Source organism: Falco peregrinus, chromosome 4, assembly GCF_023634155.1.
Source record: "Falco peregrinus isolate bFalPer1 chromosome 4, bFalPer1.pri, whole genome shotgun sequence".
In the NCBI taxonomy this organism is placed as follows: Eukaryota; Metazoa; Chordata; class Aves; order Falconiformes; family Falconidae; genus Falco; species Falco peregrinus.
The window spans coordinates 88,141,323-88,166,894 of record NC_073724.1 but is presented as its reverse complement, the minus strand read 5'-3'; the positions used below and the strand labels follow the sequence as shown (position 1 = coordinate 88,166,894).

Below are 25,572 nucleotides of genomic sequence, written 5' to 3'. Positions count from 1 at the left end.
AACAGCCTTCTGCGGCTTCCCATTTCGTTATCAAATAGTGTTACAACAAACAGAACAAAATACCGCCCGTCTGCCTGGCTCCCCCCATCGCTGTGCGTCACCCAGGCCTTACGCACGGATGTGACGTTGCAGCTGGTGCAAAAGACACCAACCTCATCTCTCTTCAGCTCCTGTCGACTGACGTGAAACTTAGTTCCTGGATCTCTTTCATTTCCCTGCTGAGGTCCTGAGCAGGGAAGGAAGCCAGCCAAAAGCTGCGCCTGTAAGTAGCCCTTTTTGTGACAGCAGGAGGGTGGGTGCTTACCCTCCGCACAAGCACAGCCCGGACACCTCACCTGGATTACTTTCATTTCATCGTCAACAGAATGTACAAGGGAATGCCTCAGAAATCCTGCAACTACAAATTCATTTATTCACTCATAGCAGCACGCTGCTTGTTCTCGTTTAGTTAAAAGAAAGGACTAACTAAACGCTGTTAACAACAAAATATATTTCATAATCTAGCAGAACTCTTTGCCTGCATCATACCTTTTTTTTTTTTAGCTGCTTAGTACAGCTGAACAGCTTCTTCACTTTCTGTAAAAAACAGCTGCCAAAAGACCACGCTGACAGAAAGGGGTTTTTTGGTAAAAGAAATGTTATGAAATAATTTACATGCACTCCCCACCATTTAAAAGCGTGTATCTTTAACTCTCAGGGCATACTCGTCATTCTTAAGACCAGCAAATATGAAGACTAATGAATCACAACCCGTTATCATCAGGAAGTCTATCTATTCAGCCATATTTTGAATATAACTAAATAGTAACTACAACAAAACTTACCTGAACTCTGTTAAAAATTTTAAAATTAACAGCAGTATTAAATTTAATAAAATTAAAAATTTAAAATTAAAAAAAACTATTAAAAAACTTTAAAATTAACTCGGGTCATTTGTTACTCATAATTGATGCAGAATAAAACAATTTCCAGTATCTGTTTCATGTACTGCTGGAAGGCACCTAGATACTACACTGGTGACCACAAAACAAAAAGTATTCATTTTAAAAAGCGTCCCCATATTTATGTACCTATTTTGTTTTTTATTTAACCCAGGCCCCATTTTTAGCAGAATATGCATCCATAAATCCCTCAGGTTGTCACAGAACCCACAAAAAGATGAACAACGGTAACGCAGATTGTTGAAAGGAAAGCTTTATTCAGTATTTTCGTATAAACTCCACTTCAAGAGCCTGCAATATTCTGTAATCGCAACCAAGAAGCTGTTAAAGAGAAACCAGCTTGTTCAACTTTGCAGACAATACTTATAAACTGAAACAAGTGCTTTTCAATCACCCACTGTTTTTTACTGTATCTTCAGTTAAGCAAGCCATTAAAACCCACTGCCTTCAGCTTGTGGTCTGTATTACGCCATCTGCTGTTTTTTTTACAGAGACCATTTCTTTTACAGTTAAAATCAAACCTGCGTTTGCTGACACTCTCTGGAAATCCTCGGGCAAATTTAGCCTTTTTCAGATTATTATTTGCAACACTTTTTGCTTTGTACGGAAACTTTAATTCAAGCTCTATCCCAAAACATTTCACAAAGCTAAATTTGTTAATCACACAAATGGTTAACACGATTTCTACGTTCAATAATTTAGTAGGTAGAAGGTAAAGAGGACTTAAGAGGTAGATACAAGAGAGACTGAAGAGAGAGGCTGACAAAACAGAACCAAAGGGTTGCTGCAGCAGACAGTGGAAGGTATGCAGACAGCTTTCGTACCGACAAGCAAAAGGATTTAAGGGCTGCAAACCCTGTAGGAGGAATGGAATGAAATCTGTCTCAAGAAAATGAATTATCAAGGAAATCAAAAGAGCACATGTAGTCAGTCTTGAAATAGCTTGCGTGTTTGAAAATAGGCAAAGTTGTACTTCTTCAGGGCATGACGCACAGAGGCAGCAGAAGTGCTCAGCATAAGCTGGGATCTGGAGACACGGTGGCCTACATAAGACAACGTGAAGCTTTCTGAAGGTCTCAGTAGAGCAGGGGATAATTATGGTGGAGGTGGGTGCTAGAAACGCGGCACAACGGTGATACCGAGATTTGCATATATAGGGGTACTGGAGGAAGACAGTTTGAGGAAGACCGCAATAATAAGAAAAGTACTAAAAAGGGGAGGCACAACGCAAAAAGCAAATAAAGGAAACCAAACAGCATGAAACAGTTTTTTACTCCCTTTCTGAGATGCCACAATTTACACTGAAATAACATCTTTTTTCAGGGCAGGGGATGATGCTTTTATACACGCACAGGTTAGTGAATTTAACTTAGATCGATGTCGTGACCAGCCCTACCACTCCTACACCCGAATACTGGGACTGGATGATGCTGCATCACAGATTCTGTCTATGAGGTTCAAACAAAAAGCAAACTTTACCCTATTGTGGAATTCTGAATTTCAATCTACAGATTCCCAGGTGAAGGGTTGCGATTCACCTTAGCCTAAATAGGAACAAGGATTGTTCTATAACCTGGGTCCAGTTGAGCAGGTCTCTGCCCAGCTGCTGGAATAACAAATGCCCAACGAAATATGTTTTTTCTTAGTATATGCAATACATTTGCTGCTAAAAGCATCACCAACTTTAAGCATGCCCTGCTGTAAAAACACGCACACCAAAGACAAGCATCCTGCACTGGGAAGCTGTCTTTCCAAACGAACAAAGATGAGTCAAGGAAAGAAAAATAGAGAGCAAAGAAAGACTTGCTCAAAACCACACAAATCATCATCAGAAATTGCAATGACTCCCCCTTTTCTCTCGACTCTCCTTCTCATATTGCTAATAATGTCTACGACAGCTTATAAAACCAAGGATGTCTTGGTTTAATATGTCTCGCTCAAGGAGCTTGCCATAAAAGCAGGCAAGCAGACAAAAACACGCTGCATCATAGAAAGTGAATTAATCAGAAAACAAAAAACTCTTCTGAAAACACTGTTCTGGAACAGTAAAAGGAACATTCCTTTGTCAGAAGCCACGGCAGCCCAAGGAAGGATTAGCAGATGAGGAGTGTAACTGTGGTAATACCTGGGGGATTCCTATGGCAAATTCCAAAGGCAGATTTTGCAGGGAGATAGCACAGAAGGGCGAGAGACCTGTGCAGCACAGATGTCCTGGAACAGCAGCGTCTGCCTTAAATCTCACACAAGACTATTTTTGTATAGAAAATACTTGGTTTAGATACACATTAAGGAAATGGAATGACAACATGGTGCAAAATTAAACAGTGGCTTTGGATAGATCAAATTTGATTCAGTTGGCCCTTAGAATTTACCCTTAAGGACAAAGAATAAACTGGTCTCTCCTCAAACTGACTTTCAGAGGTAGTGGGGAGCGAAGCGCTGGATTTGTTTGTGAAATGCAGCCTTTAGATGTCACATCAGCAAAAGCAAGCATGTGGTATTTAAACCAACTGTACTAGCAGTGAGAAAAGAAAACATTTAATCTTTTTTCCTAATATTTTGGTTTGTCTGTTTGACACAGTACTTGACAAAGGCCTTTGGTTCATATTACGACTGATTAACAGTTGTAATTGTTCTTCAAGGAAACAAGTTTTGAACACTTTTATTTTCAGATGTTTTTAAAACATCTGCTCAAGCAATTTAGTTACAGCTACCTTAAATCAATGCCTATGACCACTTCAATGTGACTAAACATGTCAAAGGAAAGACGCTAGTGTATTTTGGGAACCTTAGTAAAAGAGGAAAGATGTCTTCCTCAGAGGCTATTAAAAGTGGAGCCTACAAAAAGACTAAAGTACTGTATAAAACTACTAAGAAACAATACAATCAATTTACAGAGATCATACAGAAATGTATATACTTCAGGCTTGGAGTAACACAAGCAGGATAAGTACAGCAGTACAAACTGAATTTGTAAGGAAAAAAAACTGCTTGAAAAGAAAGCATGATCAGCTGTTAACTCTGCAGCTGGCAATGGCAAAGGAGTAGAAAGAGCTGGTTGTACTGGTGGATCACAGGGCACCTACGGCAGACAGCACGATGCAGTCATGTGAAAGGCAAATGTGATTTAGGAACATTATCAAAGGAACATTATCAAAAGTTACTTGTGGCCTTCATCTTCCTTGAACATAGAATCTAGGGAAACTCGGGCTGGAACAGATGAAGAGAAGTGCTGGTGGGGCACTGAAGGTCCTGTCACACAAGGACGCTTTATGTGATTCCGAAAAGATGTGATGGATTCAAGAGGAAAAAAAAGCTACTTAGCTGAAATAAGTACCATTACTTGTGTAAATTGGGAGAAATTAGTTTAAACTGGTCACAAACACACAGAAGCTTCAAATTAGAGCAGGCTCCTAGCTGCAAGAATAAGAACAAAACCCGAAAATCTGTTTTTTAGGGAACCTGACAACCTCTCCTTGGCATAAAGGACATTTCTGTTCTAGCCTTGCATGTGAGGTCTTTCACGCGGAGTACACGTTGTATTTTCCTGCATCTATGACTGTGGTAACACCCAGCACACATCCTGCATCTCTAAATGGCAATCCAGGGCTAGATATTACAGGAATTCTCAAAACAAACATCAGAAGAAATACAACTACCCTGATGAAGCCAAAGAAACACACAGGATTAAATTCAACACTTAATTCTCTTCTACACATAACGAAAATATAACAGAGTAGAAAAAAGGTCTTCAGCCTCTTTTTCTATACATGATAAACCAGATTCTCTGTCTTGCGCTCCTTTCTCTGCTGATCTGACAGATTAACAGTCATTCACAGTTACCAACTCTTACTTTGCTGCAGCTGGACTCTGACAACTAGTTGTCTTAAGTGCATCCTCTGTTTTTGATCAAGATTCTCCTGAACAAAACACCGTGAGCTTTAGGAACAGAGGCATATTTTTTTGTGGATTAATGATTTGAACCTTTATGGTCCATTGTTTGATACCTAGAGAAGCAATTAATGTAGCTGTATTTATTCTTATGCAGCCAGTGAATCCTGATGGTGCTAAATGAAGACCAATCCAAGCAAGTGAAGAAATCAAATCCACATTCCTCAAGAAAATGCCCAAGCCATCTTGGACAGTACAGCCACAAGCTCTGCTTATTCATCTTTTGTCTTCCTCTCCTATGCTACTGAGAATGATGAAGCTTCAATACAGTTAGCTCCTCTCAGCTTAGCGAACACTACTGACTATTCAATACACTCCTCTTACCAACAGACAAACCCCAACAACCTCAAAAAGGGTGCTGTATGCTGTAGCAGGGCCAGGTCTTTGGAATGTACTTTCATGAAAATGTCAGGCAATTGGTTTTTTACAAGGAAAGAGACAAAAAAAAAAAAAAAAAAAAGGCCAAAAAAAAGAAAACCTGGTATGTGAAAAGAAGGAACGATTCAAATAGAGACAACAGTAAAGCAAAATACAACAGGAAAGACACCACAGAAATATCTACTCCAGCAGGGGTGGCACTGGTGCTGTTATTGAAAGTTAAGATTCATCAGGTTTAAATCTTCTGCAGAGGTTTAATACATTTATTATGCATGTACACAAATAATTTTGTAGAACATCTTTTGGAATGAGTGGCACTGATGTGACTCACTCTGCTAAAAACAGCTTTTAAATGATCAGTTTGAAATGTTGGCAGTCTCACCACCTACTCTTTTGCAAGCGAAAGGTTAGTAAGCACAATATTTTTACTCATTAGTAGGGAAACTACTACACACAAACTATCTTGGGGGATGATTTTACTGTCTGGTACATGCCATTGATCCAGTTCCTCTGTAAAAATAAGGATCTCCATCATTTTTGCCAGATTAAGGATTATTATATTCTCCCATAGTTAGAAAAGGAGTAAAAAACCTTACATAATGTATTTAGAACAGCATTCACAGAGCAAATTGAACTTAGATGGCATGGTAAAAATAAAAAATGTATTTACAATATTGCATAAGTAATATAACACAAACTTCCATTCCAATATCACTCACATCAAAATAAAAAAATATGACAACTCACATATGTTTTAATACCTATAAATCCTTAATTTCTACCCAACATTTTCTTTATAAAAGCCTGTTTAAAATATTAAACTTTTGATTCACTCTAGCTTAAACAGAATCTAAAATGATTTGCTTAGTACTACTGATCACTTAGTCTTTGTCTTAAGTTTCTAGATTTTCCATTTTCAAATTTCCTCTTTTTAAATGTTGGCACCCCTTCTGTAAGGTCTCCCAGGGAGGTGACTGTCTTCTCTTTAAATATCACTGTTGCATCTTCTGGAACCTCTAGCACTGGAGGTGGTGGTACATTGTCACTCTCTGTACTAGGAAGCTCCAGGTCCACTTTTTCACTGTGAGAAGACAGGAAAACATGAAAGGGTTAATCTACATGGAGAAAGCAACACGCTGTACTGCAGACAATATTATCCATATTTAATTGTCACAGCAGCTTTGGGCTAGATGCAGTCTTCTAGCCAAGATCATCATCATGATGGGACCAAGAAAAGAACAGAACACATGTTCTTTGTTTCTTCTGCGTGGGCTGCCATAAAGAGTAAAAAACTAGGACCTCATTCTGTACAGAGCTTACAGCATGGCCCAAGCACTCATCATCTATGCCATCCTGCAGAAGACAACAGAGCTGCGTGTATGAATTTAAGAAAGACAGCAGCCAGTGAGTAATTAACAATGGTTCACGGACAAAATACTATTGAGTATTCTGCCGCAAGTGTCCATCCTTGAGGGCGTGCATGACAGAACAGAGAACAGGTTACCAAATCAGCCAGAGACCCCAAGCTGGGGGAAGCAGTTTTGCAGAACAAGAGCAGAGCTAACACTGATATGAACAAATCAAAGACATGGTCTCATAATGACCAATCAGTTTTAAGGGTTTTAAAGGTTTACGCAGTTTTAAAGGTTAAGCAAACCACTGTGTTCTACAAGGACAACCTGTGGCACAAACATACGATGGGGAACAACCGAACGGTTCACAGAAAATGATCTAAATCACAAGCCCATTAGGAATCACACCAGCATAATGCTGCTGCAAAAAGATACACATCATATTCCTGGCCAATCCATACAAGAAATCTTTCAGTACTACTGAGCGTTAGTCTGATGCCAGCTCGTGTACCATACCTAGTTTCAGGTCCTATGCTTCAGGGAAGACACAGATCAGCTCAAGCACGCAACCAAGAGCCATGAGAATGACTGCAAGCCAAGCAAGTCAAGAAAATGCAACTGTTACAGTATTGCTAAAATGTAAACCTCCTGAAAGTGGCTGGCACTGTGCCTAGTTTCAATTAAAAGTAAATAACAAACAGCTGCATTTTTGTTATTTACACGTGGGTGTATCTCAAGCCTGTGTGTAAATGTACAGAATGATCTATAAGGTTCAGTAGCTGAAAGCACTTCTTATGGGACACTGCTTTCCAAAAACCTGAAAGAATTTATCAGCTCTGAAGTGAAGGCAAAGTTAGCTGGTCCAATACAGTAGGTGTTATGAGAACATTATAATCTCCAAGGAAGCGTATCAGTTCTCAGTTTAGTTCAACCAATGTATCCACTGAATAATTTAGAACTAAAATGCTGGAGAATGGGGTGAGTATGAGGGACAAAGACTCACTGGTGTCATCCTCTGAAACCTAATTTATTCAGACTCCTAGAGGGCCCCACAAGGAAAAGCTGGACATGAAAGCATGCTTCACAAAAAACCAGAAAGAGCCATCTCAGGCATTATGCAGTAAAACGAAACAAAACAAACCTCCTGATCAGATGCATGTGATGAAAACACCTGTAGTACATTGGTTGGACATGGGAGAGAGAGAGACAGCTTCCAGATTTAAAATTGTCATAGCCACATTACACGTTTTATCTTTCATCTCCTTAGTTAAATCATTACAGAAAGCATCTCTCACATTATAGGAGCCTCCAGGACTTACCCACAGTGACAACAGAAAAGGTTGTAGTGGATTTTGGTTCGGTTTTACTTAACTTTGTTTTGAAATGACAGAAATTAGGGAAGAAGAAAAACAGTTGAACCAGGAGTTTTTTACGGCAATTATGGGTGGAAGTAAGACAAAAAAAATTGAAGTCTTTTAGGCTGTGTCCTTCAAGTGAACAGTTAGAATTAGTACATCACAAAGTGAGAAATAATGCACTGCTTGTGGAAGTAACTCAGTCAAACCTATCAGGCTTAGGTAGAAATTGCTTGGAGTCTAAAAAAGCATACTCATTATATCAGCAACTATTGATCCCACAGGGAAGGAACTGAAAGCAATGCTAACCTAGTACAGTCAACATATGATTGCTGGTGGTCCTAGAAGACCAAGATAGATCTTAGCTCAACTAATTACTCATCAGAAAGAAACAGAACTTAGCCGGGAAGCTGGAGGCCCTGAGAAAGCTGCCTATGCTGTTCCAAGGCTGAAAGCAGTTGAAAAAAGAGCCACAAGAGCTCCTGAGGCAGCTGAACTAGACTGTTGAAGGAGACAATGTTAGGGAACATAACTACATTTAAACAGTTCATATTCAGCCTCTGAGAAAAATGATGGATGACAACGATCCTTTAAATGACTTCACTTTGTACTCATGGTGAGCTTCTACACCAAGACCAAAACAGCACCACTATCCACCACGGAGAGCTATTACTTAAAATAATCACTGTGGAATTAACTGTATTTGGGCTATGTTTTCCATCACTGCTGTGCTAATTCTGCCAGAATTCAGAAGAAAAAGCTTCAGCTCTTGAAAACAAGTTTTCTGGAAACAAGTATTACCACAGTAACTATAGTATAAAGATCCTCACCATGGTTCTTTTTCTTCTTCTTCTTCTTCTTCCACTGCTTTAATTGCTTTCCATTTTCCATAAGGGTTAGGTGCATCACTAGAGGTTTCTTGGGAAGCTGAAGTACTCTCCTCTTCATTTACAGTTTCTTCTGGCTTCACTTCTCGCCATTTCCCATAAGGACTTAACTTTTTAGCTCTGGGAGATCTTTTCTTTTCCTCTGATCCTTCACCATTATCTCCTTTCCTCTAAAGAGGAAAAAACCCACCTTAAGCAAAAATGCCTAAATAAAAACACAATGTAGCTTTATTTTACATCTTTTATTTGCTATTATCTACTATTCATACTTTTCAACCAAGAGTAACTTGAAACAATAAACTCCTAAAGTAATACAATATTTAAATTTTTTTCCTTGAGATTTCATCACATACAGAGTTGGAAAAAAAACCCTTAAAATGTTACGAAAAGTTAAAGCTGGAAAATCCTATCTATCACGGCTGAAGTTAGCAAGGAGAAGCCAATACAAACTTATGTAAAAGCAAAGCTTAGCACGTGTTTAGAAAAAAAAAAAAAAGGAAAAAAGAGGCAAAAATTCACATACAGCTTTCTGTGCAAGCAGATACACACACTTTACAGCTAACACCTGGTAATAGTTTATAATGACGCCCAGTGATACAAAAATACGTATTTTAGAATTAACACTTGTCTATTAATACATTTTTATTTAAACTGTCTCTGCCTGATCTGAACTACCAGTTTCAGAAAAACCATTTGACCCTAACAGAGCCATAATCATACCCTTTATCTTGTTTTAAATCTGAAGACAAGAATTTATAGTTGACAAAGATTTTGTACTATGAGCTGCCAATGTTTTTCTCAGTTAATAAGGAAACTACAACCATTTCAGACATTTTCAGTCAAAAGCATTCTCTGAAGGTCTCTTGGCAGTCACATTTACCAATAAAGGTTTGAAGACACCCTCACACTGAAATCCAAACCATTTTGTGGATTATTTCAGAGAGATAACAGTGACCTTTCTCAGAAAACATCGCATTTCTGGCAGAATTAAAGCTGCTTCTGGTGGGCTGAAGGAAAGATCATGCTTTCTATTCTGGAACAGTGCCACTAATGGGCCAAATAATTGAATATAGATTCATTCTACTATTAAAACAAGTGTAAACATCTCCTTTCAGTCATACAGTTTAACCTCATTACAATGAGTACAGCCTGTCGCAGGAGGTAAAAGATAAATCATCTTACACTAGAAAATTAATACTGTACGTAAAATAAATCTGAAGAGAAAACCTACCTTGAAATTTGTTTCTGAACTCTGTGCTTCATTTTCACTGTCTTCTGAGTCTGATTCAGATGCTTTGGAATCTGTTTCTGCAAGCTCTTCAGAATGCTTGTCACGTTGACTCTTCTCATTTGAAGATGAAACAAAACCAGCCGGCTTATCCCATGTGGATACTGTCCAAGATATTTGAATAACCACATTATTTATGTTTCTAATTCTGATCTGTTATTGCTTTGACAACATTACCTTACAGAATCAGTACTGCCTTATGCAAAAATACAGCAAATAATTCAGCGCAAGGCTTTTGCCTTTGTTCAGTATTTGTTTTAATAAACATAATCAGAAAGATAACATTTCACTTCCTAGCAGAGAGACAGTCATGACAGCCGAGTCCACTGTTGATAAAGCTTGTTTTAATTAGTGTTTAAGAAAAATATCATCCACGGCAAACTACGGTTCACAAGACTGTGGCTCCTCTCATCCTTACACAGGACAGACAAATTGCCCTCTCTAGAGGTGCCTATTTGATTTGAGTTGTCCGTTAATTACAAAGACAGGATAAGGTGAAGAATGCTAACTGCAAGCCTCAGGTCTCCGGGCAGACAACCCCCTTCCCTGTGATACTTGGCTCAGTAACATTAGATCTCTAATTAAAGAGCTCTGAAGCAAACAAAGAAATAAAAACATGAATCTGAAAAGTTATGAAAGCATGTACAGTATATGACCTTATTTTCAATTAAAAGGTCGTATTTCTGAGATTTCAATAAAAGTTGACTCAGTGGTCTTAAAACTGCTTTTAAAAACAGTAAGGTAAGAGTACACTGATTTTCAATCTATTATTTTATATAAGCTTACATGTATAATAAAACTACTATTTTTCCAATTATTTTTATCTGTTTCCAAAGAAATCTCTAACTGAAAACAACTCTGTGAGTACGTACCTAGATGTATCTTGAAGAAAAAAAGGTGCAATAAACTGGCAAGTGACTTTGCATGAACAGAAAAGTCTCTTAAGGGTACTGCTGTCATCTGCCTTTATACTAGTAACTGACAAAGTTCATGTTCCCAGGTGCCACGTATAGCCAGTGGAGTAAGGTGCAGCCTTCCAAAGCATGGCTTGTAGTGCTAAGCCTAGAGATATTGGTCTCTTAAGTTACATGCCTGAGACGAGACACTACAACTATCTCCCTTAGTTAAAAACTCGTCTTGTCTTCATTGGCGTTAACAAAACTGACAAATAATTCTCAAGTATTTCCGAGGCACTTACAGTTATACAAAAGTAATGGATCACTTTAAAATCTCACAAACCAAAATTTTACCAAATACGATGATTACAAAGACATTCTTCACAAGTGTCATATGTCCATGAAGCACTTTAAAAAATAACACAACCAAAGGCAAATAATGTATCCGAACTTAGAATGCAATGTTTAAAAATAACCAGCATCTCCTTTCCCTTTCAAAAGAAGAAATCAAATAATCTGGGCAGGGGAGTGGCATGTTAAAAAAACTAAAAGGTTTGTGGGGTTTTTTTTTTTAATTCTTGGTATCGTTAGGAGCACCACTTCATACCCATCAGCAGAAGGAAATCTCATAGCTAGCATGAAATCACTTGCTCTACGGAGAGGCATCACTGACCTTAAAATGTATTCAGATTTAGAAAACAGATGCTTATTCTGAGGGAGTTACCATGAAGTTCCCCATGTAGGGAAAAAAAACAGGTAAAAGAATGAGGAGGCAAGATTCTGGACTCTCTTACTAATGCTATGTCAGCAAGAGGAAAAGTTTAGTAGATTCTTATTCAGTCCTACAGGCTTGTCAAAATAAAGCCCTGCCTCTTTCTGGTTTCCAAATTACAATTTCAATATCTATGTAGAAAAGGAGAATCCGTCGTTTATAGTTGCAAGTTGAACATCTAAAACAACCTATGAAGTGCAAATGCATACACACTGACAATACAGCTACAATGGCAGCACCGACTTAAGCAACAAGCGTATTTCAAATAAAGTAGCAGCTTAAAAAATACAAAACTTAGTAACAGCCTTAAAATGCAGTTATTTGCAAAACCAAATGCTTCTCTGAAAATCCTCTCCTCTGAAACAGAGCTTAGGTGGAAAATAAGCTCTCCTTACCTCCTGTCTGTGTGTTATAGTAATAGGTATGACCATCTTCAGTGACACCTTCTACCCACTCCACTGCCTAAGAGAAAGATACAGGAGCTACTTAAAAAACTTTTAAGGACCAGCCAAAGCATCACTTATAAGACCATTCAACCCCTGAGTATTTTTTGTTCTTGATAATTTTAGTGTTTTAAAGCCTGAACCCCTACAGTTGTTAGAAAGTATTCCCTTTGACTCAAATGAGATTGAATTGCTTAACTTACAATACTGCAAATGCACATACACCGTTTTTTTCAGTGGCTAATTAGTACGAAGCAGTACTGTAAGTGTTGTCATACAATTAAAATTATTATACAGGCCATTATTTTACATGTTCTTGATTTTCCAAGGTATTCACCCTGAGACTGTAATTTCCTGTTTGTGTCATTGTTTTTAGTAGAGATTGATAAAAATTTTTTAGAAGACTCAGGGTTTTGTGAGGGCTACAGAAAACCAATACCAATAAATATGATCACAAATTAAAGATAAACAAACAAAAACTCTAAAATTTATCCCAAAATAGATCTTCAGCAAAAATAACTGAAGAATCAAACTTTGCAGGAATGTGTGCCAATGAATTTACTTCTTTAGTAAAGCACAAATTTCAGCAAACCACTGTTTTTCCCTACTGATTAATAAATTTGGCAGAAGTTGCTGGTACATCTTTGAGGACGTGTAATTAAAGATGTTTCGCAGAATCAGCCCCAACTAGACGATCAGTCATTACCCATGACTTAACATCTTAAGAACCCAATTTCCATCAACACTTAAATGTACAACTACTTCACTGCTCTGCAACTACTAATACTGCCCACTCCTCTGTATTAGGCAGAACATCTATGGAGCTTCACCATACATTATTTTTGCATTAATATCTATCTGTGTGTATACAGACACACATCTAGACAGGCTTTTGTACACACATATCTATACATCTCCTTAATACTCTATTAAAACTTTGGTGTTTTTTCAAAAAGCACAACAAAATCAGAAGTTATGTTTCTTGCACCCTTTCTGTAAACAGAAAAAATTGTACCAGCAGGTTTAGAGCAGGGAAAAGCAAGAAAGCCTTCAGTGAGCAAGTTTCCTCAAGGTTTTGCTCTCAAGTTTCGGTGTGCTAGTTTCAATAAAAGAAGCAGAAGGAAAATTTACGTTATGTAAGTAGAAAGAGGACAAAAACATAGTTTTAAGTATAACCTGTCCTTTTTGCTGAGTTAGACCTCGTTCTTCAAGGTTTTCAGTTGATAATCTGACACTAGGCAGAGTATCCTACTACCTGCATGCTAACAAGCAAGATGTCAATCCAGCTGAAGTTACAGGTAGTCTTTCACATGCCTTTTCATTACCATTTTCTCCACCTCTTACAAAGTTTAAGCAGCAAGCTAATGTGCTGTAAAACAAGGAGGCCCTGTGAATCTTGCTTGCACTACGTATTGCAAGCATGCCCTTTTATTTCTGGGCAGTGAGTCCTTCTTAGAGATCTGGAATGTTCCCCATATCTTTAGCTCAGACTAAATAAGGGAGCAATCAAATGCTTGTTTTTAGCAATAGCAAAAATAACTCAAGACACCACAAAGTCACTGGGCAGGGTGAGGGAGGAATGGCAAAATACAGCCATGTGGCATTAGAGAGATATCTGAGGCCAAAGGTGTGTGTTTATGATATAGCTGAGATGAGCTAACTTCAAATTGCTGCCAAGAATGAAGCTCCTCTCCTCCATCTGCTCTCCCCACACTGGCATTTTTCTGATTACCCAGGAAGCTCATGACAAGGGAATAAGCCTACAAAACACTCACCTAAACTCTTTGCTCCCTGAACTAGTTCACTGTCAGGGCAAATATGCACCAAGGACCATACAAGCTTAGTCACAGGACCACTTTTTTCAGTGGAAGGCTACAGTAAGACTGGCTTATGAATATTGCAAAGCTACATGCTGATTGAAAAGATTAAGTTGAAGTGCTGGTTAACAAGTTGTGCAAACCCTCAGGATAAAGGAATCAGAAAGCCAGAGTTGCATGTGATGGGCAGCTCTCACACAAAGTGTGCAGTGTCTTAGGAACAAACACTGGATGGCAAAAGCCTGCATTTTTTACATAAAACACTGCCCTAACAAGAGATGGAGTACAGACATGACGTCATGTACTTTGTGAATTGATTCAGTTGCCTAAAAATATACACAATTATAACCATTTTCTCCTCTGACTGCAACTAAACCAGTATCAAGCATAGGCTACCTTCTGAGAGGGGCCAAGATAGTTTCAGAATGTCAGGCACTCTGAAAAAGCCAGGCTTTTTTGGTCTCTAACATAAAATTCAACATTAGCAAACAAAATTGACTTTAATTTATACTGTACTTATGACATCTATCTTGAAAATGGGGAAACAGATCACTTCACAGGAGTGTCGTAGAAATCCTGTTTTTAATGTTGTGAAGCACAAAAATCCTGGAGTGGTAAGCATCTGGGGAAAGTCCATTAATCATTAGAAGAAATATAACTGTCTTTGGACTATTCTGCAAGTTTTCCTGTGCTTTAAATAAGGACAATAAAGTAATATGCTAAAAGGTTGCTTGCACGTTGTTTCCGTGACCGTAAGAATCCTTTGAAAAAGACAAATTATTACATAACTGTATCCTAAAGCAAACACAAAAAACAGGCATTCTTTTTTTATAATTATCTGGACAATGCAATCTCCATGTTTCTTAAGACAAAGGAGTCTTAACTATTTCAAATGTCTAAGACTTATTTTTTAATTACATTCAATCACAAAAGGATGAACAGAATTTATTCATAATTTCTGAAAAGCTTTCAGTTTTATGGGCATCAAAAAAGTATATTCTGTAAAAATACAAATGACACTATCACTTCTGTTCCCATGATAAACAAAGCAGCCAAGAAAGATTTGTATAGTAAAATTTCAGTTTTCATCAAGGATACCATAAAACATTCTATATAGCCAAATTATGTTTTCCTAAGCTTACTAAGAGCAAACAATTAATCTTCTGCAATTAGAAGACGTGCAAATTGCTTACCTTTTTTTTCTGGTAACTGTTTACAAGGACACAGAAAAGTAATAGTATTTGATTACCGTTTTTGAGTTTTGAGAGCTGCCTTGGAATCCTTTAGGTTTCTCCCACTGCGATTCTTGAAAAAACAAAACCACATTTTACCTATCATTCAATCCTGTGTGTGTTTCATAATCTTTACAAAAAACAGATCTAAAGGATATGACACTGATGTATGCACACATACAAATGAGTAATACAGATACATCTTATTGGAATATACATCATCCTTGATCAAACTATGGTATGAACAATAAACTGAAGTACCATAATTACAGTTGGCTTTTACCGGGACTAACCACCTTCCAGACTCTATTAAACTATGGCTGATACAGAGACACTGGAATTTTGGTACAGAAAAGACGCTTGTTTTTTGAAATGGTAGCACAGGCCAGAAGAACCGAAACACACAAGATTTTTACCTTTTGGAAGTTATCTTGTATGAGGAAAGACTACAGTAAATACTAACGTCAATCCTTAAATTTGTAAGAAACTGTAATATTCTCAGTAATCATAAAAGAGGGTTGCTTTTACGCTCTAAAGCAGATCAAACACAGAGCTCCTCAACCAAAATCAGTTAGATAAATCCTGTGAATGTGGAAAGAAACAACCAGACAGCAATCCATAACTGCTCTCATTTACTTGGGCACAATCAATTTATTCACATTCCTCATCAGAAAGCTTCTTTAGGAAGAACACAGCTATCTTTTGTATACCTAACCTGTGAAAGGCTAAACATTTCAAGAAACTGTGGAATTACTGCATTCTTCCATTATTAGCAAACAGCAAAAGCAGTCTGAAGTTCTGGATGCCTAAGTCTTGAACATTAAATATCTAAACTCCATCTAACTGTTCACGTTTGAATTACTAGCTTACTACTGAAAGAGCTAAAGAGTAAAGAAGTGCAGGTAGTCTTTTCTTACTTATCTCCAATAACTATATCTGCATTCGCTCCTCACTACTTTTTACCTCCTGTTCTTGTGTTGTAGTAGTATGTGTAACCTTCAGGAGAAAGTCCTTGTACCCACTCCTTTGTTTCAATTTTTGGTGGCATTGAGGCATCCTGAGGTGTCTTGTTTTTCTTTTCTTTCTTTTCCTTCTTTTCCTTCTTCTCCTTCTTTTCTTTCTTTCCTTTAGTTTCCACTGTGTTACTCTGTGTTTTACTCTGTGTCGAACTGGGACCTACATCATCTTAAAGAAAACAATACTCCCTTTTAAAAAGAGCAATAATCTGAGCTTAAATATTAGTCACTCTTGAGCAACAGCAAACAGGAAATTTTGTTCTTATGAGTATTTTCACTCAATAGTATTACACTCAAAGCAGGTAAACTTAAAAAGATTATGTTCAAAGAGTCTTGCACTGTAGCAGTACTATAGAGTCCTAAGAAAGTTTAAGTATCAAAAGATGAATAACAAGAGAAAAACTCTAAGGACCAATGACCTCTAACTAAACAACAGCAAAAAAGAAACTAGAAGAGTTATGAAAAAGATGGCTTCTACAGGAGCTTGAATCTACAAACTGTTTTTAAAGGCTAATATGTCTTCGCACAGACAGAGCAAAGATACTTGCTGAACTGCAAGATGAGTAGGAGATTCTTATCTCCCCTGTTTGACACTGGTGGAAACACAACCTCTCATACTCAATAGGAATTTTTGTCTCCAACTGGCAAAGTGAAACTTAAAATCAACGAAGGGAAGCTACACAGCTGATTCAAAGGACCAACTAAAGCCTATTTTTTGTTATCACTGTTTAATTTTTCTACTCCAAATCGGATTGTTCCATGCAGCAGAGGATACTGTAGCTTCTACTTAAGAAAAAACTTTCCTATTCAATATTCTTTCAATTCTGTCTTTAATCTTCTGGCAGTTATATGAACTACCTGGCTTAATTCCAAGCCTTTTCAAATCCTCTTGATATGCTTTCATTGCAGCCTCCTCCATTGCTGCAAATTCTTTTGACATGTTTTCTTCTTCTTTTGCTTTTTCCAAGCTTTTCTTTTTAATCTAAAACAAAACAAGAACACAAAGAGAATAAATTAAACAAATCTGATAATGAAAGACATTAAAAATAAGCATCTGTGCAAATAAGATATTTGAGTTACCTCACTAATTCTATTTGCCACATTTTCTTTATGATTCTTTCCTCTTTCATGAAACTCAATGCTCTTCAAAGTGAGAAAAAAAACAAGAAAAATAATACATATTATACAATTTTAATTTATTTATTTTTAATTAAGTTAAAATTCAGTTACACTAAACTTAGTTAAACAAGCCTGAATATATCCTGTTCTGAAAACACAACCAACACTACAGCTATAAAATGACTACAGGAATTCAGGGACACTGAGAAACTATCAACATAGAAATCATGAAAAAATCAGTAACACTCCAAAATGGTATCACAAAATTTCATAGTCTGTTATTTATAAGATTTAATATTTTTCAAATAATACTGTTCAGCACACATATTAGCAACAAGTAACAGGGAGACTGGGCTCTCTCTCTATGCTATCCTTCCAAATATCATACTTTGATTCTTGTTTTACCCTCTCTGTTTTCACGCAAACTTTTAAAAACCATATGGTTTATTTAGTGTTCCAAATACTAGCTACAGTCCTTAGATTATGCTACACCCCACAGATATCTTACGAACTTAAATTAGTCTGCAGGTCCAGAAATCGGGGGCGGGGGAGGAGGAGCAAAGTGGGAGAGTTGGGTAACTAAGAACAGAACAATCTCCAAGAAAAAAGGTGCCAAAGACTGAAGCCAGTAGGAACTGCAAGGAATTCAGCTCTACAGATACAACAGTGGAAGTCCTCATGCCTCATGTGGTACTCGCTAAAAACATCTGACCTCACTTAGGTGTTCAGAAGTTAGATGCCTAAGGCTGGCCCAGTAACCTTAGAATTTATTTGCATGAACTGATGAGCAGAGGATGCACACCCAGGGGACAAGTCATCTCATTTAAAGACAGATTTTGTAAGTTACCCAAATCCCCCCCTTTAATGTGTATTTCTTTTCACTGACTACAAGAAGAAACCTAAACCAATTAGCTCCCACTCATCATTCTGAACTCCAGATCAAGTCCAGCTCTAGGACTACCCCTGGCATTAAGTCAGGAATGAAAAACTTATTTCTAAGTAAGAAACTAATGGGTCTAAAGTCTACAAAAGGCATCTGCAAGTCAGGAACACCTTTCTGTAACCCTGTAACGTTTCTGTATGAAATGAAAGAAATGCGCTTTAAAGCTCAGAGCAATGGCTATACCAGGCCTACCATATAAAACAGTACGTATGCCAGGTTTTGCTTTCTATTTGCATATGAAGGCTAGGAACTGCCGCAGACAAAGTTTCAAGACAGATCAACCGTTAAATTACAGGACTTGCAAAAAAAGCAGGGTCAGGTATTTCAGTTCTTATCTGTACTGCCAAGTAGAACAGCACACAGCATCTTGTATGCAGGCATACGGTGCTCACAAAATACATTCTAAATATTACAGGTATAACAAAGGCATTTTTAAAAAAACAAATGTCATGCATCAATAGATTAGTATGAAAAATGATGTTAAAAGCCTGTAATTCAGATTTCTAGTGTTTCAAAATCATTGACATAGTATGGTAGACCATCGTACAGGTCTGTTGTCTGCTATCCAGCACTTGCAGTAATCACAGAACTTTTTTGGTTGCGATTTCCAGTAATCGGCCCTGAGGAGAGAAAAAAAAAAAAGTATAATCTGAAACAATAATCAAAGCGACAGGTTAGTATACATACATATACATAGCTTCAGAAACCAAATTCAGTCTTCTTCACATGACAAAGGGCTAAGAGTTCATTTTTCTTTTTTTTTTTAAAAAAAAAAAGTATGGAAAACAAGCAAGAGCAGCTATATTGACTACTATGTCCCATAAAGCACAGTTCAGTATTAGGGCTGTGCCCATCTGACCCCCAGACTGCAAAATTTTTACAGTGGAGGTGATGGTGTAAGAATCAAACTACAAGACAAAGCAAGCCAGAGTGAAACATATCGCTCTAGATATCCCAATTAAACACAGAACTGTCAGAAAAGTGCAACTTGCACTATTTTTCATAAAAATGCATACTATAAATGTTTCTAAGTGTAAAACTTCAGATTTAATGTCAGAGTCTACTCTAGATACTGTACACAGCTTAGCAACACAAAAGTGCGGTTCTGGACATGAGCTACTGTGGAGAATCGTAGAACAGATTCTGACCTGTGGGTCACAGGCACAGTAAATTGGATGTTTCAGTGTAAAAGTTAATTTCTGATGTAAATTTTCAGTGTAAAAATGTATTTCTGAACCATGCAATTTAGGTAAGTTGCACATGTGTAACCAAATTTGGTGAAAATTCTTCAGAGCTCAAAAGTTAGTACATAAAAGTATTTAATGATAAAACAAACAACCCCTCCAATGGTTGTTTCTTCATGAAAACCCTCCTTCCAATGCCAGATGAGGCTTGTGCAGAAATAATTCCATTTCTCATTGGCTTGCAGCAACAGATGCAATGCTTTGGTTCAACAGAACACATTCCAGCAATGGAATTCTATGTTCTTAAGTTAAAATGAAAAAGAATGAGGGGTGAAAACAAAAACAATTCAAGATTACACTGAGAACATTAAAAAAAGGTCAGTCCAAAAAACGAATCTTTGCCTTCTGTCTGCATCAGTGTATGGAGTTCAAGGAAAATAATTCCTGACACTTTTATTCAAGAAAAACAAAACTTTTGCCATGCACAACAATAGCCCCTTCAATCCTTATGATACATGTGAGCAGATCCTTAGTAACAGAAAGACTTGATCAATTCAACTCTTGAAATTTAAGCAGGAATCAAAATACACTCTTCCTACCAGTGCTTAATGTAAAAATATAGCTTCCAAAAGGCATGATTATTTAGCAGTGTCAGTACAAAGGATATGCTCTGCAAAAATACATCAACCTATAAGCAATACTGTGTTAACAATGCACTGCTTTTCAAGACATTTTCTGGAAAGCTAGAAAGAAGCAACTAGGCATTCCTTGATTTAAACAGAAATCCGGTCATCCCTAAATAGTATACTTTAAAACTGGGTGATTACTTAGTCACACATTTAACTAAAAGACTTTTGAGATTTATATATCAAAACATACTAGGGCCAAAGCCTGGGAAATTGAATACTCTGGCTGTAAAACCACTGAGTGGAAGGAAGAAATCCAGAGCTCAGAAATACCTTGAGGCCCTTCTTCCTGTTTGAGCTATAGCTCCTAAATAGTCTCCACATCCTACAATATCATCGAAGATAAAGTTCCAGCTAAAACTTGGGTTAACCTTCCAAAGGAATGGACCAGTTCTGACAGAAAACATAAATTGTGAAAGCCTCACTGTATGTTTCAGATGTGTAAGAACATCCGCATATTTCCAACTTTAACCTAACAGAGCTGGCTCTCTCTCTTCAGCAGAATCAAGTGTAAGTGCTAAAATTAAGACTGTACAGCTGCACCCACCAAAAGCCAAGATCTGAGAGTGCAATGAGCTCTATTTTCACAGCTAAATTTCCCACTTATTTCTTTCCTAAACATAAACACTACTGGACATCACATCTGCTGCAAACCACTGTAGCTACACATGGAGTAATAGTCTGGAGACCCAGAGGGGACACCTGGGGCTTAAGTACAAATCCAAGCCTTCGTAACAGAAGCCTTTTGCCTTCATCTCCTATTGGTTTTGCTAAAGATTGGAGCTGGCACTCTGTTATTACATATAAAATAAATGTAAATGATACTCTGTGCAGAAAACCTGATATCCTGGAAACCTTAAATACTGCATTTCATGATTAATGAAGTTAACTGTGTGAATTACGGTCCCAACTCTGTGACTTATGAGCATGAGGAGTGTTATATGCTAAGTAATTATCTTAAAAGATTTTCCACTTGACTTCATAACACTCAAAAAACCAGCAAGCTCTACTGAAATATCCACCGAGTAACACCTGCCATTGCAACAATGGTGGAGCCTGCAAAGCACCAACAGTGCTGCAAACCAAAGAGTAGCGTTTGGGAAGAAGGAGCAACTGAAGCAAGACCCCACTTCATTAAGATGCTAAAGGTGCTTCACAGGCTTTGATCAGAAAGCTGAAAGTTAATCCAGATCGATGTCAATGTTTAAGTACATGATTATTTTATTAATCTGCCAAATACAGGCTTGAGAGTAGATGCTGTTGAAGTGGTACAGAGGTCTTTTATACTTGAACAATTGTGTACATATCAAGGGAAACATAGTTATTTTAAAAAGCCACTGCAGTCAAAACGGTACAGCTTTTAAGACTCCTTATCTTCTGCCTGTGCTTGCATCAGTAAAATTAAGGCTGATTCTTGTTTGCAGCTTTACAGCTCGGCCAACCTGCTCAGGACCAGAAAGTTTACCAGCCAGCCAACACCACCACAACCATCTTTCTTCCTTTCACTAAAGCAAGAGAGACAGTCATAGACTCAGGTTGGAAAGGACCTTAAAGATCATCTAGTTTTAACCCCCACTGCCAGTCCAGAGTGCATCAAGTCTGGCTTGTCCAGCTTTGCAGGGCTGCGCAAGTCAGCTTGGCAACTGGCTACTGTGCACACAGGGAACAGAGCAGCACCAGTACAGATGGGTACCAGGCAACTTCTGGACAAACTGCTGTAAACTTTCAGCCAGTGTTGGAAATCCTGTACCAACTTGCAAGAAATTTGTGTCTCCTGAAGAACAGTGATTTTCTTTCATCTTTTACTGGTCAAACCACTCAGGGGCAGAACGTGCAACAGTTCAGAGGGCTAAAGGGGAATGAGGGAAAAAGAGGCAGTGAACATCAAACTGTTTTCTTGAAACTTTAATGAAATTACAAACTTTTTGCTGTGAACAGCTGTACAGTGCAAACAGTGTCAATGTTTAAACCATCTTCAGATTTCTGAGATTAATTTAAAACTTCAGGGGGAGCGAGAAGATGGCAAAGAACAAGTAGCAACTCTGCATTAACAATGCCTGCCACATTTGCCATTTCAAAAGATAGGAAAACACTGAAACTCAGAATACAACTCTGAAACTCAGGCATTTTTACCTGGCATAATTCATTTCTTGAGCCAAAAGAGTAACTCAGCCTGTGCTGCAGTGACCAGGTGACACATTCCAGCACATGAACTGCAAGTCTGGGAGCACACAGTGGACGGGTTCTGTCAACAATGTTCAGAAAGTAACCTACAGAGTAACTCCAGCAGTGGGTCCAGGGACCCGAACCATCAACCTACAAGCTGCTTTTCCTCACAGGTTATGGTATTATTGTTTTAACAGGTGGTGTCGTCAGCTTTTCTTACACAGGGAAGCTTAAGAAACCCTCACAGAGAAGCTATATTCAGCTAAGACCACTTTGTCAAACTTTAAACCTTGAGACTGGGCTGGCAGCTTTTGTTCCTACCACACACTGGCTGAAATTAAAAGAGGCAAGGAGAGAAGAAACAACTGTTTCAGGTGGCTCTGAACACAAGAGAAAAAAAGAATTTGGCTGTGCAAACAAAATCTTTCTGGAAAGAAACAAAATCTGGAAGCATTTGCTTTGACTAGCTCTGTTATAAAACATCAGTCTTGAAATTTGGCAGATGTGGGGGGGTTGTATCTGTCCAAATTATAAGCCTTTAGGGGGTAAAAACCACCATATGCATGCTCAGCAGGTTTTGAGATTTTTTTTTTTGTTTTAGTATCTACAACCTCTGAAGACTTTACAGAAAGTTAGCATCTTACAGCTTTCTGCAGGCTGGAGCACTGAACAGCTTGTGCATGCATCCTCATATTGAATACAGGTGTGCAAAGTAAACTATATACAGATTCAAGTTCTTGACTACAGAATGAAATCAATTCAGAGCAGCTATTGTGGCTGCTCTGTAACAGCCACACAACAGGACACAGTATTCAGAAACAGTAATAAATTCTATTTGGGAATACTGTGTATTTCTAGAAAGTAAAATAATAATTCTGTAATGGAAAGAAGTAGAAAGACAAAAGAAAAAATCCCCACATATATTTCACAACAGACCCTCCTCTACATGGAAAACCATTCCAGAACAGCTAATTCTAATTCAAATATCCCAGTATTGGTAAGACCTAAGAATGCAACACTAAAATCAGGAGGGAAGGAGGCCAAAAAGGAAAAGGTTTTCCAGTACTGTGAAAGTAGGTCCCAGCGCTATGGCCCTAACGACACATGCTCCCAAAGAATTCACAGCAACTCCATTCATTCATACCGCACGAATCTTAGCCTAAAAACTTATGAGAGGCATAGCCTTAATTTCTATTTTTTTTAAAATGGTATTTAAAAATAAGGACTCAAGAAAACAGCATCCCTAACACACCAAGTACATGGGGCTGTCCTACCTACTCTCAGCTTGTTGGCCTTCTAATATACCACAGAATATATGCCTGTATGTGGGCTCCCACAGAGTAGTACTGGATGGGAGTTTCATCCACATGAAGCAGGGCTGTTCTCTGAAGAGTTTTGTTCTTCTGGCCTTCAAGCTGATTATATTTTTGACAATCCTTCCATAAACTCGAATTTACAACCCAAGTGGCTGCTTCTTTTTATTACTATATTAGCCCCCTCTGAACAACATACAAATCATAATATCCTGCAAGACAATCTGAGCGGAGAGCAGAGTCTGCAGAAGCTGCCCAGTCTGACCTGTATTGGTGCTGAAGCTCATTTGCATGGATCTGCTTTGCCAGATCTCCTTTCTAAATAGTAAATTACATAACTTCAGAAGTAATCCTACAAATATTTTTAACAATGCACAAAAGCACACAAGAATATCAGGGCAGGCAGTGTTCCACATGTATGGAGCAACAACGGCCTTCATTTCCCCTAACTTCAATTGTCTAAAAAGTGAGATGCTGAGTTGTCCAAGTTCTCCATGTCAATATTGACAGAGATTATAATTTCCAAAATAGGTATCTGAGAAGCAAATGTAACTCTATGGGTGTGTGTTTCTTCCTTATACAGGGAACCTAAAGCAAACTGCCCCAGTCAGCCTTCCAAAGTTAAGTATCTGGAGTCAGGGATATCTACTGAGAGCAGAGGTCTGCTGCTGTAGATGCAGCAGGAGGATATGGGCTATTTCAGGAAGAATGTGATAAGAATTAGAAGAGAGGAAAAAAACAGAAACGTAAATTGGGTCAGGAGGCTGTTCAGGTATAATTTTAGCAATAACTAAAATTAAGAACACTGCTGTAATGTAGTATCAGTCAGCAAGACAGGCTCACACAACCTAACCATCAAAAACTTCCCCAGAGAAAGATCTCTGACAAAATTTTTGATCAGGTTAAGAATTTATTTTCTTTTTTTCAGCAGAGAAGTCAGGATATCTTGAAAACTAACAGACATGAGCAAATACCATTCGTATGACATTCTCAATACAGACCAAAGCTTAGATATTTTTTTAATCCCCCCAAACGTGGTCACGTATTAACACAGTTTTCCAATTAATTTGCAAATTAAACACTTAAAAAAGACGGAGATGGCCAGCAAAACCAAGGCACTGAGGCCTTCCCCCGCGCGGTTCACCCAGAACCAGAGGCGCCGAAGGAGGCGCCGGGGCGGGGGGCAGGGGGACAGGCACCCCCCGCAGCGCTCCCCGCTCCCCGCCGCAGGGCGCCCGGTAGGCGGGAGGCGAGGCCGCCCGGCGTGTCTGCGAGAGATAAGGGGCCGAAAGCGCAGCACAAACAACCGGGGGGGTGGGTAAGCCGGACTGGAGCAGAGGGGCCGGAGCGAGAGGGTAGTAACTGGGTCAACGAGGCAGGGGCCGCGGCCGCAGGTGGGCACAGCCGCAGCCCGGCCGCCCCGAGGCCTCCGCACGGCCTGCGGGCACCCGGGGCCCGACCCCGGCCACCGGAGTCCCCGCCCCGCGCCGCCGGCCCTGCCCGACCCCGGCCGCCGGGGCGGAGGGGCCGCCCGCGGAGCACGGCCGCCCCCGCCCGCTCCCTCCCGGCCCCCGGCACTCACATCGTCGCGTCCCCGGGAGCGCCGCCGCACCGCGCCGGTCCCCTCCGCTCGCCGCCAGCCGCGCCGCGCCGCTGGGGCGGGCCGGGGCGGGGGCAGGGAGCGCGGCGACGGTAGCCGGGAGGGCTCAATCCGCGCTCTCCTCCCCCGCCCTTCCCCACCTCCTGCCTTCGCCCGCTCCTCCTCCCCCGCCCCCGGGAGAGGCGAGCGCTCTGCGGGGAGCCGCTCGGATAGGGAGCCACCGCCGCCGCTCG

The 25,572-nt window shown here is 39.1% G+C and overlaps 2 protein-coding genes across 2 annotated transcripts in view; one reads left to right on the top strand and one right to left on the bottom strand.

Moving 5' to 3' along the window:
- Positions 1–1,178: 1,178 nt before the first annotated feature.
- Positions 1,179–25,449, bottom strand: WBP4 (WW domain binding protein 4). Its single transcript, XM_055803195.1, has 10 exons — positions 25,322–25,449; positions 18,938–19,010; positions 17,409–17,471; positions 17,187–17,310; positions 16,276–16,497; positions 15,330–15,385; positions 12,216–12,282; positions 10,096–10,256; positions 8,808–9,034; positions 1,179–6,351 (listed from the first exon to the last, which is right to left on the bottom strand). Coding segments are annotated over exons 1-10 (1,206 nt in total). The 5' UTR covers positions 25,324–25,449; the 3' UTR covers positions 1,179–6,140.
- ELF1 (E74 like ETS transcription factor 1) overlaps positions 25,440–25,572 on the top strand; it is a 92,264-nt gene continuing 92,131 nt past the window's right edge. Inside the window, exon 1 of the mRNA XM_055803189.1 lies at positions 25,440–25,572. The gene's annotated coding sequence lies outside the window, so the exon portion shown is untranslated.

What these genes read in the sequence shown, in the direction of transcription:
- WBP4 (XM_055803195.1), bottom strand. An exon ending in TGGCAAATAGAATTAGTGAG is followed by an intron (nt 17,311 to 17,408) that starts GTAACTCAAATA and finishes GTTTTGTTTTAG; the next exon opens with ATTAAAAAGAAAAGCTTGGA. An exon ending in CTACAACACAAGAACAGGAG is followed by an intron (nt 15,386 to 16,275) that starts GTAAAAAGTAGT and finishes TGTTTTTTCAAG; the next exon opens with AATCGCAGTGGGAGAAACCT.